The 17,606-nt window shown below is 32.3% G+C and overlaps 1 protein-coding gene across 2 annotated transcripts in view; it reads left to right on the top strand.

Moving 5' to 3' along the window:
• neto1l (neuropilin (NRP) and tolloid (TLL)-like 1, like) overlaps positions 1-17,606 on the top strand; it is a 149,543-nt gene that overhangs the window by 105,185 nt on the left and 26,752 nt on the right. For both annotated transcript variants that reach the window (XR_007825640.1, XM_051098228.1), the window contains exon 7: positions 5,908-6,136. Coding sequence is in view for 1 of the 2 variants with exons in the window: in XM_051098228.1 (XP_050954185.1) it covers positions 5,908-6,136 (229 nt within the window). In the remaining variant the exon portion in view is untranslated. The remainder of the gene's footprint in view (positions 1-5,907; positions 6,137-17,606) is intronic.

The raw sequence follows: 17,606 nt of genomic DNA, 5'->3' as shown, positions 1-17,606 counted from the left end.
ACAAATAAGTCAGCGCAGAGGGGGATGTGAACAGCACCTCAAACACATCCACATGCCCTGAAGAGACAGCAGTCCCCAACTGGCCAGAGGTTGACGTCTCGATGTCAGGCAGCCCTGACTAATTTATTCCAGAGGAGCGGTAGAAGGGAAAAAGCCTGAGTTATTGAGATACAATAACTCTGCTGGGTAATTAGAGAGTGTTTGAAGAGTCAAGCTGGATTCTGAAGTCTGAGGGGGCTTGTTTCAAATCGAGAGGTGATGGAGGTTTCTATTCATGGTCATTTTCAATGATTCACATAATGTTTAAGGTCAGGCTAAGTAATCGGGATCCTCTTGTTTGGCTTTCAATGAGACAAGATATAATTATCACATTTTGTACAATGCATTTTTACATTTTCTGAAGAAATGTGAGTGGCGATTTCACAGGCAACACTTATCCTTAATTAAATTAAATTAAATTAATGTGTATACCTTTGTATTATTTATTATATATTTTACAGTAAATGTTTTCCAAAGAATGGTTAGAAATCAAGATTAATTGACTGATTTTTTTTTTTGTTTTGTTTTGTTTTGTTTTGTTTTGTTTTATTGTTATTGTACCTATAGTATTTATCAATAAGAAAAATATTGATATATAATACATTTAAAGGCAACATTTACAATACTCTGTTGAAACTGGTCAGACAACTTTCCCAGTATATATTTGAAAATAATAGTAATGATGATAATGATGATCAAGATTAAATGACTGTATTTTTTGACTATATAGAAAAATATTGATTATAAAATATATTTAGAATTTAATTTAATTTAATTTAATTTAATTTAATTTAATTTAGTATATAAAAATGTGTATACATTTCTATTATATTATTTGTTATATATTTTACAGTAAATGTTTTCTAAAGAATGGTCAAAAATCAAGATTAATTGGCTATATTTTTTGACAATTATTATTTTGCAATAATAAGAAAAAATATTGATATTAAATAGATTTAAAGGCAACACTCACACTACTATGTTAAAACTGATTACACAACTTTAATAATAATAATAATAATAACAAAAATATTTATACACAACATACATATGACTTTACTGTCACTTTTGATCTATTTAATGCATCCTTTAAATTAATTAAATTATTAAATTAAATTGGGTATATATAAAATTTGTATAACTGTTTATTATATAATTTATTTAATTACTATAGTTAAAAATGAATTACTATAAAATGAATTACTATATTTTTGACTATAAAACATCTATAGTATTTAGCAGTAAGAAAAAATATTTTAATCTATTTTAATATAAAATAGATTTAAAAACGACACAATACTGTCGAAACTGGTCAGACAACTTTCCCAGTATGTATAATAATAATAATAATAATAATAATAGTAATAATAATAACAATAACAATATACTTAATTAAAATGTACATTTTAATTTAATTTAATTTAAGTATATATATATATATATATATATATATATAATGTGTGTAACTTTTTATTATATTATTTATTATTTAATATATATTTTACAGTAAATGTTTTCTGAAGAATGTGAAATTATTACAAAAATCAAGATTATTATTTGACTGTATAACATCTAGAATTTAGCAGTAAGAAAAAATATTGATATAAAATATATTTAAAGGCAACATTCACAATGCTATGTTAAAACTGGTCAGACAACCTTCTCAGTATATAATTAAAAAAAAGTTAAAAAAATAAATAAAATAAAATAAAAATAAAATAATAATAATAATAATAATAATAATTATTATTATTATTATTATTATTATTATTATTATTATTATTATATAATTGACTTTATTTTAGTAAGGAAAAAATTATCCTATATAATAAATGTAAAATTTTATACAGCTTTTCAAATGTGTTTGTTTATTTTTTCGAAACTGTGTGTCATTACACTATAGACTACAAAACTACAAATAGACCTATTATTCAGTTAATAGCACAGATGTTATTTGATGGGTTATGTGTCAAATTTTTTAGGTGGAAATTATAAAAAAAAAAAAAATTAAGAGGAATAGCAAGAACCACTAATTAGAGTGCAATGATAAGACTGTGTAATCTAAGGCCAGGCCAAATCTTTTGATTAAATATTTGATTTTGTCACATTATATATTCCTCGACCTTAGGCCTTATAAGGCAGCATTAGCCATTGGCTACTCAGCTGTCAGTGGATGTACTTTTAGGATCAGTTTCTGAATTTTGCTTTTAGCTGCCCTAAGGTAGTTAGATTATTAGCCGAGTCCATCTTAATAACCAGTCAGGTTCCTTAATGCTTTATATATTCAATTCTGTCTAATTACCGTCTTGCACGTTCCTCATATTCCGCCTAGTAAATTGTGCCTAACAAGTTCAAACAAGCTGGCACATACTGTAGCGAGTCTTTCATCTTCATGTGATTCTCAGAGGGAATTGGAAAGCCTCATACTGTATGTTTCATTTGTTTAGAAATGAGTGAGTGGGGTTTTATGTACAGTGTGGGTATATGTGACTCCCCCATGCTGTTTTGCTGATGATGAGAGATTGTACACACCACAGCAGTCCAAAAAGACTACGGTGTCACTGGTTCATTACTTATATTGTAGGTGTGAGCATATTGTGGGGCGGCAAGGACAAACCGACCAATGTTGCTGGAATGACACACCGACCGCTTCCCCATAAAAGTGGAAATGTGCTGGACGAAATGCTATTACAGTGAGAAGATTTACTGAGCTGTAGAGTAACACATGAGCCTTTGCTCACTGGTTGAACTGGGGTGGTTCATTTACTTGTCATAATGAAACGCCAAGTGCTCATTAAATGTAAAATCACCTCACTTTAGACTGCAACCTCCAGCTGCTAGGAGAAGAACATTCTGTGCTAATATTTGGAATATTTGTTTCTGTCAGATCTGTCAAGTAGTGTTACTTGGTTTATCATGCAAGGTCATTCTAGCAGTGTATTTAAATTTTGTCATTTACTCACCCTTTTCTCATACCAAAACTGTTTGAGTGACTTTCTGTGGAACACAAAGTGAAATTTTAAAGAATGATCTCCAATGAATGGAGATTATAGCTTTAAAGCTGTAAGAAAGCAAAGTCATTCTAAAAGTATCATACAGTTGCTTGTTTGCATCTTCTCAACACATACAGTATGATAGCGAATAAGTCTGACTGATTTGTGAATGATTTATTCAAACTGGTTTTGTGAACTCAATCTATAGGTTCATTGAAAAGATGTTTAAAAAAGATTCAATCACAGCTTCCATTTCATGCTGACTTTAGATATCATTAGAATATGACGCAGAAGTCATACAGAAAACACTGTTTTTGTCATTTTGACAGCTTCAGTCCTCATTACGTTTCTTTATATTAAAAAAGTGGCTAGGGTATTCTTCTAAACTTCATCTTTTGTGTTCACCAAAGACCAAATCAGTGAGTCAATAACGGAATCTGATTGATTTGTGAATGATTCATTCAGACTGGTTTTGTGAACTTGGTTGGTTCATTGAAAAGAGCTGAATAAAAAAAAAAACATTTATTTGTTTACAGCTTCCAGTTCATGCTGACTATAAATATTACAATATGATGCAGAAATCATACAGAAAACACTGTTTTTTGTCATTTTGACAGCTTCAGTCCTCATTACGTTTCTTTATATTAAAAAAGTGGCTAGGGTATTCTTCTAAAAATTCATCTTTTGTGCTCACTAAAGACTGAACCAGTGAGTCGATAACAGAATCCAATTGATTTGTGATTGATTCATTCAGACTGGTTCTGAGAACTCCGTCAGTTCGTTGAAAAGGTAAAAAAACAAATGATTTGTTCAGAGCTTCAATTTCATGCTGACTGTAAATATTGGAATATGATGCCGAAATCATATAGAAGACACTGTATTTGTCATTTTGACAGCTTTAGTCCTCATTCTCTTTCCTTATATTAAAAATGTGGCCAGGATATTCTTCTAAAAATTCATCTTTTATGTTCACTGAAGACTGAATTCAGGGAGTCGATAACAGAATCTGATTGATTTGTGAATGATTCATTCAGACTGGTTTTGTGAACTTGGTTGGTTCATTGAAAAGAGCTGAATAAAAAAAAATGATTTGTTTACAGCTTCCAGTTCATGCTGACTATAAATATTACAATATGATGCAGAAATCATGTAGAAAACACTGTATTTGTCATTTTGACAGCTTTAGTCCTCATTCTCTTTCCTTATATTAAAAATGTGGCCAGGATATTCTTCTAAAAATTCATCTTTTATGTTCACTGAAGACTGAATTCAGGGAGTCGATAACAGAATCTGATTGATTTGTGAATGATTCATTCAGACTGGTTTTGTGAACTTGGTTGGTTCATTGAAAAGAGCTAAATAAAAAAATAAAAAATTGTTTACAGCTTCCATTTCATGCTGTCCTTAAATATCATTAGAATATGATGCAGTAATCATATAGAAAACACTGTTTTTGTCATTTTGACGGCTTCAGTTCTTCATTGTTCGTGTTCACTGAAAAACAAATATAATAGAATCCATTAGATTTGTAACTGATTCATTCAGACTGGTTTTGTGAACTCAATCTGCTGATTCATTGGAAAGATCTTAAAAAAATATTTATTCACAGCTTCAATTTCATGCTGGCTTGAAATATTATTGGAATATGATGCAGAAATCATACAGAAAACACTGTTTTTGTCATTTTGACAACTTCAATCCTCATTGCCTTTCCTTATATTAAATAGTGGCCAGGGTATTCTTCCAAAATTCATCTTTCGATGTTCAGAGAGTGAATCAGATAAAAGAATCTGATTTGTTAATGATTTATTCAGACTGGTTCAAACTGATTCGCTTAAAATCTTCAAATAAGCTATTCACAACTTAAAAGATTCTTGATGCTTCTGTCATAAATTTTGATCTGTTCCTCACGTAAAGTTATTATATACCTTAAAGTCACAAAGTAGCAACAAATCAGTTCTTCCATAATGTGACGCATATCCAAGTGAAACATCTTATTAAAAAAGAAAATGTAGGACAGGGGCTACAGGGTTTTGAGGACATAATGATTGGAGAAGTTTGTCATTTGACCAGAAGTAAATATGTATGGATTAATAGTTTACAATGCATTTAGAAAATAGTTAGGGTATATTTCCATTTCATGCAGACTTCAGTTTGTATTGGAATATGGTGCACAAATTATATAGAAGACTTTTATGATACTTTTATTGTGAGTTTTATTGTATTCGACTAAGCTAAAATCTTAAATCACTTTCCTTATATTTAAAAAGTAGCCAGGATATTTTTCAAAAATTCACCTTTCGTCATACAGGTTTGGAAAGACATGAGGGTGAATAAATGATGACAGATTTTTCTAATATTTCAAATGGTGAAAATGGGAGTCCGGATGAGGAGAGGTGTGAAGTAAGCTTGATTAGGGTTAGATTGAGTGAGAAGAGAACAGATGGTTCGTTCTAACACCTCTCTGGTTTTTAGAGAGCCCAAAGGAGCTGGTGTGAGTGGATGTAGTTTATTAGCGTGCTCTGAGAGCTCATCACAGCAACTTTTTGAAACCTCTCAATTCTGTGTACGAGCTGAATTTCAAAAACAACCCTCTGTGTTCTTGTCATTGATCTCTCTGTGCAATTATCATCAATCTGAGGCTTTTCTGACTACAGAGATCTGTTGTTAAAGCAAACACAGTTTACCAGGTAATCTAGATGTCACTGATATGACATCTGGGATGAGGGCATTGAAACCGCTGAAGGAAAAAAAAACTATTTCGACAGAAATGTCCATTTCCTTTGTGGAAATCCAGTTCTCTGGGTGTTAGAAGTAATAGATTTTCAATGGGTGTAACAGTCTGTGTTTCGCTCTTTTCTTCTCTCTCTCTTAGATCTACTTGCGTTTCCTAGACTACGAGATGCAGAACTCCAACGAGTGTAAGCGTAATTTCGTGGCGGTGTATGACGGCAGCAGTTCGGTGGAAGACCTGAGGAATAAATTCTGCAGCACGGTGGCCAATGACGTCATGCTGGTGTCCGCGCTGGGCGTGGTCCGCATGTGGGCCGACGAGGGCAGTCGAAAAAGCCGCTTCCGGATACTCTTCACTACCTTCCAAGAGCGTAAGTCATAGACACAAAAGCAGACACACTCACTGTAATTGACCCATCGCAGAGAGTTTGATTGACAGGCAATCTGACCAATCATAATTTTTTTTTTTTTTGGTGACAAACTCACCAGACAAGAGTGTAGATTAACTTTAGTAGACTTGAACTGGAAATATGGTGTGTACTGACATTAATTCCGAGGTTGAAACAAGATATCTTCTGATGATCATTCACGCTTATTTTGTGCTATAACTAGTAAAAAGGAAGAGGTGATCGGTTCACATGCCGCTTGAACTGAGGCTGATACGCCTGGTAGAATCTGCAAAATGTTAATTATTTTACCAAAATAGGAGAGATCATACAAAATGCATGTTATTTTTTATTAAGTACTGACCTGAATAAGCTATTTCACATAAAAGATGTTTACATATAGTCCACAAGAGAAAATAATAGTTGAATTTATAAAAATGACCCTGTTCAAAAGTTTACATATACTTGATTCTTAATACTGTGTTGTTATCTAAATGATCCACAGCTGTTTGTTTAGTGATAGTTATTCATAAGTTATCCTGAACATTTCAGAAAAATCCTTCAGGTGCTACAAACTTTTCAACAATGACTGTATGATTTTGAGATCCATCTTTTCACACTTAGAACAACTGAGAGACTCATATGCAACTATTACCGAAGGTTCAAAGATTCACTGATGCTCCAGAAGGAAAAATGATGCATTAAGAACCAGGGGTGAAAACTTTTGAACCGAATGAAGATGTGTACATTTCTCTTATTTTGCCCAAATATCTTTTTTTTCCATTTAGTTCTGCCCTTCAGAAGCTACAGAAGATACTTACATGTTTTGCAGAAGACAAAATAAGTTAAATTTACCCTGATCTTCAGATTCAAAAGTTTTCACCCCCAGCTCTTAATGTGTCATGTTTCCTTCTGAAGCATCAGTGAGCGTTTGAACCTTCTGTAACAGTTGCATATAAGTCTCTCAGTTGTCCTCAGTGTGAAAAGATAGATCTCAAAATCATACAGTCATTGTTGGAAAGGGTTCAAATACACAAAAATGCTGAAAAACCAAAGAATTTGTGGGACCTAATGGACTTTTCTGAAGGACAGCAGGCAGTTTAATTGTTCAGGACAAAGAAGGGACTCATGAACAACTATCACTAAACAAAAAAACACAATTGTGGATCATTCAGGTAACAACACAGTATTAAAGGGATAGTTTCACCCAAAAATGAAATTTTTATGTTTATCTGCTTACCCCCAGGGCATCCAAGATGTAGGTGACTTCTTCAGTAGAGCACAAACGAAGATTTTTAACTCAAACTGTTGCAGTCTGTCAGTCATATAATGGTAGTCATGGCTTTGAGAGTCAAAAACACATACACAATCAAACCCAAATTAAACCTTGCGGCTCATGACGATACATTGAGGTGTAAAGACACGAAACAATTGGTCTGTGCAACTGAACAGTATTTATATAATTTCCGCCGCAGTGTCACAACAGCCGGCGCGCGACGCGTCAGTGTGCTCTGGCATAGGCAATTAGGCTCAAAAGTTAGAAGTTGGGAGAAAAGTCAATACTCCCGGATAAGTTTGTGCAAACAAACGTAATCTTTTAGTTTTTAATCTCTCTTCCGCGCATGCGTTTACCATGCTAGAGCATGTTGACGCGTCACACTTGGCCTGTTGTGAACGCGCTCAGGACAGTTGGACATTGCGGTGGATCAGAGGTAAAAAATGATATAAATACTGTTCAGTTTCCTTCACAGACCGATTGTTTTGTGTAACACCTCAATGTATCATCACAAGCTGCAAGGTTTAATTTGGTTTTGTCTGTGCATATTTTTTGACTCTCAAAACCGTGGATGCCATTTTAACTGCCATTATATGACTGACAAACTGCAACGGTTTGAGTTAAAAATCTTCGTTTGTGACCTACTGACGAAACAAAATCACATACATCTTGGATGCCCTGGGGGTAAGCGGATAAACATTAAATTTTCATTTTTGGGTGAACTATCCCTTTCAGAATCAAGTGTATGTAAATTTTTGAATGGGGACATTTATAAATTCAACTATTATTTTATCTTGTGGACTATATGTAAACATCTTTTATGTGAATTATCTTATTCAGGTCAGTACTGAATAAAAATAACCAGCATTTTGTATGATCCCTCTTATTTTGGTCAAATAATTAACATTTTGCAGATTCTGCAAGGTGTATGTAAACTCTATATATCTTTCACTTTTAGTTTTGGGTTGAAATAAGACCTACGCTGTAGAAATTTCTTGACAATTTTCATGAAGCCCACCTCACCTCACAGCAAGGTTGGGTTTACACCCTTGTGTACATGTTTGTATGAAATTTGACAAGCACTGACATCTTACACTTCAGCACTCATACCCTGTTTTATGAACACTCGCGTATAAAACACTCTCTCTCACTCTCATTTTCACCAGCACATTTATACCTGACAGAATGCTAAACCGAGCAGGACTGAAAATGAAAACAGCTCATCCATGTGTCCATTAAAGGTACACGGGCCATCTATTTAGCTGATCACATCCTGCCAGTGATTTGAGCCACAAACACGCTATAAATCTTGCATAACCCTGCTGAATATAAACTGGTTTGTACTGGTTTATGCAGGTTAGGAGGTGGTGGACCCACACAACCATTAACAGAATAGTTCACCCGAAAATGAACATTTTGTCATCATTTACTCCCCCTCATGTTGTTCCAAATTTGTATGACTTTCTTTCTTTTGTAGAAGATATTGTGAAGAAAGTTGATAACCAAACCATTCTGGTTAGATATTTCTTCTAATAAATCATCTTTTGTGTTCCTCAGAAGAAATAAAATCATACAGGTTTGGAATGACATGAGGGGGAGTAAATGATGGCAGTTTTCATTTTTGGGTGAACTATCCCATTCATCTTTTTTCTTTTGAAGTTTTAGTTTTTATCATATTTAGTGAAGCTATTTAGCGAATTGTGTTTTAGTTGACTAAAAGCCTGGGAATTTTAATCTAGTTTAAGTGAGTTCAAACATTTTAGCTGTGTTGCATAATGGTTAAACAGATAATTGCAATTATTTTTCTTAAAACTAGGGCTGTAGCTATCGATTATTTGAGTAATCGAGTATTCTACCGATTATTCCATCAATTAATCAAGTAGTCGGATAAGAAGTCATTTTTCTTTATTAAAGAGAAATACTAAATATACAACAGAAAATAAGATAGGTTTCTTAAAATAAACAACTAATTTGTTTCCTTTGTAGAACATTTTTTATTTTATTTAATTTTTATTGCTAAAATTGTGTAATTAAAATTAATAACCATGAAAACTAAACCCATTTAATGCATTTTATTTTGCCAAATTACATTCAAAATGCAAATATATCAATAATATATATATATATATATATATATATATATATGTATATATATATATATATGAAAATGTAAATGAATAAAAATTCAAAAATGAATTTCACACTACTTTAGAAAAAGGTAAGCATCACAACCTAAAACAAAGGCATAAATCAAGAAATTGAGGCATTTAGATGTAGGCCTATTTACTCACTATTTAATTCAGCTCAGAGGGACGTGAATGCATTTAACTTGCAGATACAAATGCATAAATAATATTTTGTTATTTTAAACAAAACATTGAATACTGATAGTTACATGTATTTTTAAAATGAAGATACTTTAAATGTGAAATCAATACCGCCAATAGGTGACAGCAAGTAACTGTTAAGTAAAGGAATCATTGCGATTGAACTGAATCATTTAACGGATGATTCATTCAAGAACGAAACACCGTCATGTTGCTCAAAGACGCAAAACAGTGCTGTGGCTGTGTTTGGAATGGATATTTGTTGGCGAAATAAAGCAAATAATTTGCCTCCATGATTTTTTGTATTTAAGTTACTCGAGTTACTCAAGGAATCGTTTCAGCCCTGCTTAAAACAACAACAAAAAAGACTTTAAACGAATGTATTGAGGCACAGATGTTATGTAAATCGTGTTTATTTAGCAACCTCAATTGCCAACGGTATACTTAAAGGAGAAGTCCACTTCCAAAACAAAGAATCACATATAATGTACTCACCCCCTTGCCATCCAAGATGTTCATGTCTTACTTTCTTCAGTCGTAAAGAAATTATGTTTTTTTGAGGAAAACATTTCAGGATTTTGATTTTGAACTTCTAAAATGCAGTTTAAATGCGGCTTCAAACAATCCCAAATGCGGTTGTAAACGATCCCAGCTGAGGAAGAAGTGTCTTATCTAGCGAAACGATCGGTTATTTTCATAAAAAAAAAACAGTTTAAATACTTTTTCATCTCAAACGCTCATCTTGTCTCGCTCTGCTTGAACTCTGTGTATTCAAGACAGTTTGGGGTATGTCAAAAAACTACGACCCAGTCTTTGCAAAGTGAACATGCAAAGAAGATCAAACACCCTTAACAAAAAGGGTAAAACAGCGATATAGGACAATTTCGAAGTTGAGGGAGAACATGAGATGGGAGTTTTTCAACATACCCTAACTGTCATGAACTGGAAAAAAACAGTCCAGGCAGAGTAAGACAAGAGCGTTTGACATTAAAAAGTATATAAATTGTATTATTTTTATGAAAATAACCGATCGTTTCGATAAATAAGACCCTTCTTTCTCGGCTGGGATCATTTACAACCACATTTGGGATCGTTTGAAGCCGCATTTAAACTGGATTTTGGAAGTTCAAACTTGGGGCACCATATCAGTCCATTATATGGAGAAAAATGCTGAAATGTTTTCCTCAAAAAAACAATTTCTTTACAACTGAAGAAAGAAAGACATGAACTTCTTGAATGACAAGGGGGTGAGTACATTATATGTAAATCTTTATTTAGGAAGTGGACTTTTCCTTTAAGATCCATTACAGTTCGTCACTGAGATGTTTGATGGCAGATTTAGTAGCAGCAAACAGCACAAACGACAGTGTGAAGGAACACAGACTGGCTATATTGCACTTTAATTTGCTTAGAATATCATATAATATGGAGATTTTCAGATCATCAGTGTTTTTTTTAAGAGAGAGTGTGTGCAAATGGTTGTCAAGTTGTGAAGATAAAGTAAAACACGTGGCAGAAAGTGTGTTGTTTTAAATCGTTATTTCACCCAAAATTGAAATGTTGTCATCATTTACTCCCCCTCATGTTGTTCCAAACTTGTATGACTTTCTTTCCTCTGTAGAAAACAAAAGAAGATATTATGAATAAAGTTATTAACTGAACCATTTTGGTTAGATATTTCTTCTAATAAATTATCTTCTTTCGTGTTTGACGGAAGAAATAAAATCATACAGGTTTAGAAAGACATGAGGGGGAGTAAATAATGGGTGAACTATCCCATTCATCTTTTTTTTTTTTTTTTTTTTGTCAAATTTTGACAAATACAAAAAACTGCATACAAATATTTCATACTTAGTTTGCAAGGACCGTTTGTTGTCTCGTCTTTGTCGTCATAAAAAAAGGTCACCAGTGTTGGGGGTAACACATTTCAAGTAATGCAAGTTACGTAATCAGATTACTTATTGAGAATAAAAGTCCTTGTGCACAGTCAGAAATTCTCGTCCAAAATTTTCAAACATTAAAAAAAAATAAATACAACCTCACGTTGTGTCAATCATGTTTACACACTGCCTCCGAAACTTTCATCCATCAAAAAGAAAATTGGATCGGGTTCAATTTTCTGCCTTTTCGCATCCTTAGCAAGCATTTTGAGAAGTGTTTTGACACTTTGACGAATTTTGACAAATACGAAAAAACGCAAACAAATATTTTGGACTCAGTTTGCATAGACTTTTGGTTGTTTCTTGTCATGGAAAAAAAAAAAAGGTCATCAGTGTTGGGGGTAACGCATTACAAGTAATGCAAGTTATGTAATCAGATTACTTTTTTAAGTATTTTTTTCAAGTACTTTTTTCAGTGTTTTGACACCTTGACGAATTTTGACAAATACGAAAAAATGCATACAAATATTTCAGACTCAGTTTGCATAGACCTTTTGTTGTCTCGTCTCTCGTCAAGTTATGTAATCAGATTACTTTTTTCAAGTAGCTAGTAAAGTAATTCAATACTTTTAAATTTACAAGAAAATATCCAAGTTACTTTTCAAATAAGTAACGGCAGTTACTTTGTTTCCCCATTTATTCACTGACTTCTCTCCTGCCCCGTGTTGAGAGAAATCGAGAATAAAGGTCCTTGCGCACAGACCGAAATTCTCGTCCAAAATTATTTACATATTTAAATACGACCTTACATTGTGTCAATCATGTTTACATGCTGCCTCTGAACTTTTCATCCGTCAGAAAAAAATTTGGATCGGGTTCAATTTCCTGCATTTTCGCATCTGAAGCAAGCATTTCGAAAAGTGTTTTCACACCTTGACGAATTTTGAAGGATATAAAAAACCGCATACAAATATTTCAGACTCAGTTTGCATAGACCTTTTGTTGTCTCGTCTCTCATCAAGTTATGTAATCAGATTACTTTTTTCAAGTAGCTAGTAAAGTAATCCAATACTTTTAAATTTACAAGAAAATATCCAAGTTACTTTTCAAATAATTAACGGCAGTTACTTTGTTTCCCCATTTATTCACTGACTTCTCTCCTGCCCCGTGTTGAGAGAAATCGAGAATAAAGGTCCTTGCGCCCAGACCGAAATTCTCGTCCAAATTTTTGACACATTAAAAAATAAATACGACCTCACGTTGTGTCAATTGTCTTTACACACTGGCTCCAAAACTTTCGTCAGTTAAAAAAAAATCAGATCAGGTTAAATTTTCTGCTTTTTCACATCCTTAGCAAGCATTTTGAGAAGTGTTTTGACACTGACGAATTTTGACAAATACGAAAAATGCAAACAAATATTTCTGACTCAGTTTGCATTGACCTTTTGTTGTCTTGTCTTCATCTCGTCATGGAAAAAAAAGGTCATCAGTGTTGGGGGTAACGCATTACAAGTAATGCAAGTTATGTAATCAGATTACTTTTTTCAAGTAGCTAGTAAAGTAATCCAATACTTTTACATTTGCAAGAAAATATCCGAGTTACTTTTTCATATAAGTAACGCTAGTTACTTAGTTTCCCCATTTATTCACTGACATCTCTCCTGTCCCGTGTTGAGAGAAATCGATAAAAAGGTCCTTGCACACAGTCCAAAATTCTCGTCCAAAATTATTTACATATTTAAATACAACCTTACATTGTGTCAATCATGTTTACATGCTGCCTCTGAAACTTTCATCCGTCAGAAAAAAATTTGGATCGGGTTCAATTTCCTGCATTTTCGCATCTGAAGCAAGCATTTCGAAAAGTGTTTTCACACCTTGACGAATTTTGAAGGATATAAAAAACCTCATACAAATATTTCAGACTCAGTTTGCATAGACCTTTTGTTGTCTCGTCTTCATCTTGTCATGGAAAAAAAAGGTCATCAGTGTTGGGGGTAACGCATTACAAGTAATGCAAGTTATGTAATCAGATTACTTTTTTCAAGTAGCTAGTAAAGTAATCCAATACTTTTAAATTTACAAGAAAATATCCAAGTTACTTTTTCAAATAAGTAACGGCAGTTACTTTGTTTCCCCATTTATTCACTGACTTCTCTCCTGCCCCGTGTTGAGAGAAATCGAGAATAAAGGTCCTTGCGCACAGACCGAAATTCTCGTCCAAATTTTTGACACATTAAAAAATAAATACGACCTCACGTTGTGTCAATTGTCTTTACACACTGCCTCCAAAACTTTTGTCAGTTAAAAAAAAATTCAGATCAGGTTAAATTTTCTGCTTTTTCACATCCTTAGCAAGCATTTTGAGAAGTGTTTTGACACTGACGAATTTTGACAAATCCAAAAAACAGTTTGCATTGACCTTTTGTTGTCTTGTCTTCATCTCGTCATGGACAAAAAAGGTCATCAGTGTTGGGGTAACACATTACAAGTAATGCAATTTATGTAATCAGATTACTTTTTTCAAGTAGCTAGTAAAGTAATCCAATACTTATACATTTGCAAGAAAATATCTGAGTTCTCTCCTGTCTCTGACATCTCTCCTGTCCCGTGTTGAGAGAAATCGAGAATAAAGGTTCTTGCGCACAGTCCAAAATTCTCATCCAAAATTATTTACACATTAAAACATAAATAAATACGACCTCACATTGTGTCAATCATGTTTACATGCTGCCTCTGAAACTTTCATCCGTCAGAAAAAAATTTGGATCGATTTCAATTTCCTGTGTTTTCGAATCTGTAGCAAGCATTTTGATAAGTGTTTCAACACCTTGAAAAATTTTGACGAATACAAAAAAAGCATACAAATATTTCAGACTCAGTTTGCATAGACCTATTGTTGTTTCTTGTCATGGAAAAAAAAGGTCATCAGTGTTGGGGGTAACGCATTACAAGTAATGCAAGTTACATAATCAGATTACTTTTTTCAAGTAACTAGTAAAGTAACACAATAGTTTTAAATTTACAAGAAAATATAGTTACTTTTTCAAATAAGTAACGCCATTTATTCACATTCACTGACATCTCTCCTGTCCTGTGTTGAAAGAAATCGAGAATAAAGGTTCTTGCGTCTGAAATTCTCATCCAAATTTTTCACACATTAAAAAATAAATACAACCTCACGTTAGGTCAATCGTATTTACACACTGCCTCCGAAACTTTCGTCACTCAGAAAAAATTCAGATCAGGTTCAATTTTCTGCTTTTTCGCATCCGTAGCAAGCATGTTTTAACACCTTGACGAATTTTGACGAATACTAAAAACGCATACAAACCTTGAGTCTTCCAGAGACACTTTCTTCAGTCTGAGGCTTTTTTTGTTGCGAAAGGGCCTTTACAGTTGCCAGAAATATAATTTTTGCGTTGTTTGTTATTAAAAAACAAATAAACAACCCCAGCTTAGGTGAAAAAAGTAATGCAAAAGTAACGTAACACATTACTTTCCATAAAAAGTAACCAAGTAACACAATTAGTTACTTTTTTTATTGAGTGAGGCAATATTGTAATGCATTTTTTTCAAAAGTAACTTTCCCCAACACTGATCATCATAGTTTTTGTTAATGAAATGAACACTATTTCTCGAAATTAGACATAATTGTTTAATTAGTACAGGAACATTAGGCTGTAGCATTGTAAAATCGGCTGCAAACCTTCCCCTGTTGAATATAAAGCTCACTTCCCCTATTTCCTCTGCTAAATAGCCTTTATAAAAACATACGGGCTGCAGGCGAGACCACAGATGCGCAGAATTACAGGATTATTCATTGAAGGGATGAGCTGTTTCTGCAGGGACGGAGCATTTTCTAGGAAGCATGGGGGCTGTGATGGTGCCCCGCCACCCGGGCGTCTTTGATTCGGCGGACCTGCGCAGTCGGGGTCGCATCTCTCCGGGTGGCAGCGTTGCCAGAGTCAGACACTATAAAGCCTAATGGGGGTGGAGAGAAAGTAAAAAGAAGGAACTTGAAGGATGGGTGCTCTAAAAGAGGATGAAGTATTGTGAGAAAGGAGGGACAGGAGAGGAACAATAAAGATTGAGTGTCTGGCTATGAGAGGAAGTGCTGAGAGAGAGAGAAAGTGTATATGGGTGATAAAATGGAGGTTTAATGTTTGGCTTGTAGCACACTCATCATTAGTGCGCACGGCCAGCATCAAACGCCTTTCTTTGTAATGGTCCCACCGCCATTTCTGTGACACCCAGTCGCCATTCGTCTTGTCCCTGTGGCCCCTAAAAACGACCCCAGTCTAATCACACCACGCTGATGCTGATGGGTAAAAGATTAAAAGGAAATGATGCCACCATCCTCATTGTGCACACTGCACAGCAAAAGCAGAAGTCGTATATATAGTTAATGTGTGCACTTAAGATATTAATTCGCTGCTTATTAATAGTAAGGTAGTAGTTAAGTTTAGGTATGGACTAGGACTAAGTGATATAAATTTGGTCATGCAGAATAAGGTATTAAAATGTGCTTTATAAGTACTAATAAACAGCCAATGTGCTAGTAATATGCATGATAATAAGCAACTAGTTAATAAGGAAAAATGGTCATTAAACTCAAGTGTTACTGAATTTTCAAAACAGGGTTTCGGGACCTCAGGGGGATGACAAAGTTAGTGTGTGCATATAATAATGTTTTTTATTCTTTCTTTCCTTCTTTTATCATATTTGGTAAATGTGAATGTTATTAATATTAATTTTATTCCATGAACAGGATTTGATTTTAACAGTAAGAACTTTTTTTTTTTATTATTTTATTATATATTTTATTTTATTTATTTTTAACATGCTTTATTTTAATAAAATATAAACATTTTCAAATATATGCATTTTTAAATCATTTTAATGTGCCTAACATATGCACTGATTAATGTTTTTTTTTTTTTTTTTACATTTTACATGTGTTCTGGTTAACCGTTTGAAAATGTTATATTTTATTAAAATATTTGCATAAAATATAACTTTTTAACATTTAAATGTATTAAAATATTTAAATTTCTTAAATTTTGGAAATATATAAATAAATAAATAAATAAATGTTTTATTTATTTATTGTTATCTTATTTTTTTGCCAGTTACATTTATTTTACTGACAACATTTGTTTTTAACAGTTTGAACATTTTATATTATTTTATTGAAATATTTAAATAAATTACAATTATCTATCTGTATTTATAAATTATTAAATTATATAATTATTTAAAATTAAAGAAATTAAAATATTTTAATACATTCAAATATATTTGAATATATAAAAATATTTTATTTTCTTTAATTTTGGAAATAGATAATTTAATATAGATAGATAGATAAATAGATAGATAGATAGATAGATAGAGAGAGAGAGAGATAGAAAGACTGACTGATTGATTGATTTAATAAAATATAACAAATATACTTACATTTATTAAATATTTTTTTTAATTTCCTTAGTATGGAAACAATATTTATTTTATTTTATTTTATTTTATTTTATTTTATTTTATTTTATTTTATTTTATTTTATTTTATTTTATTTTATTTTATTTTATTTTATTTTATTTTATTTTATTTTTTGGTTATCATAATATATTTTTGCCAGTTACAATTATTTTACTGACAACATTTGTTTTAACAGTTTTACCATTTTATATTTTATTGAAATATTCAAATAAAATGTAACAAATATATTTGAATATATTAAACTATTTTATTTTCTTTAATTTTGGAAATAAATAATTTAATAAAGATAAAGATAGATAGAGATAGATAGATAGATAGATAGATAGATAGATAGATAGATAGACTGATTGATTTAATAAAATATAACAAATATACTTACAATTATTAAATATTTTTTTTAATTTCCTTAGTATTTTCCTTAGTATGGAAACAGTATTTTTTTATTTTATTTTATTTTATTTTATTTTATTTT

This window comes from Labeo rohita, chromosome 24 (assembly GCF_022985175.1).
Source record: "Labeo rohita strain BAU-BD-2019 chromosome 24, IGBB_LRoh.1.0, whole genome shotgun sequence".
Lineage (NCBI taxonomy): Eukaryota > Metazoa > Chordata > Actinopteri > Cypriniformes > Cyprinidae > Labeo > Labeo rohita.
The sequence above is the reverse complement of the archived record's forward strand: the minus strand, read 5'-3'. Positions and strand labels throughout refer to the sequence as shown.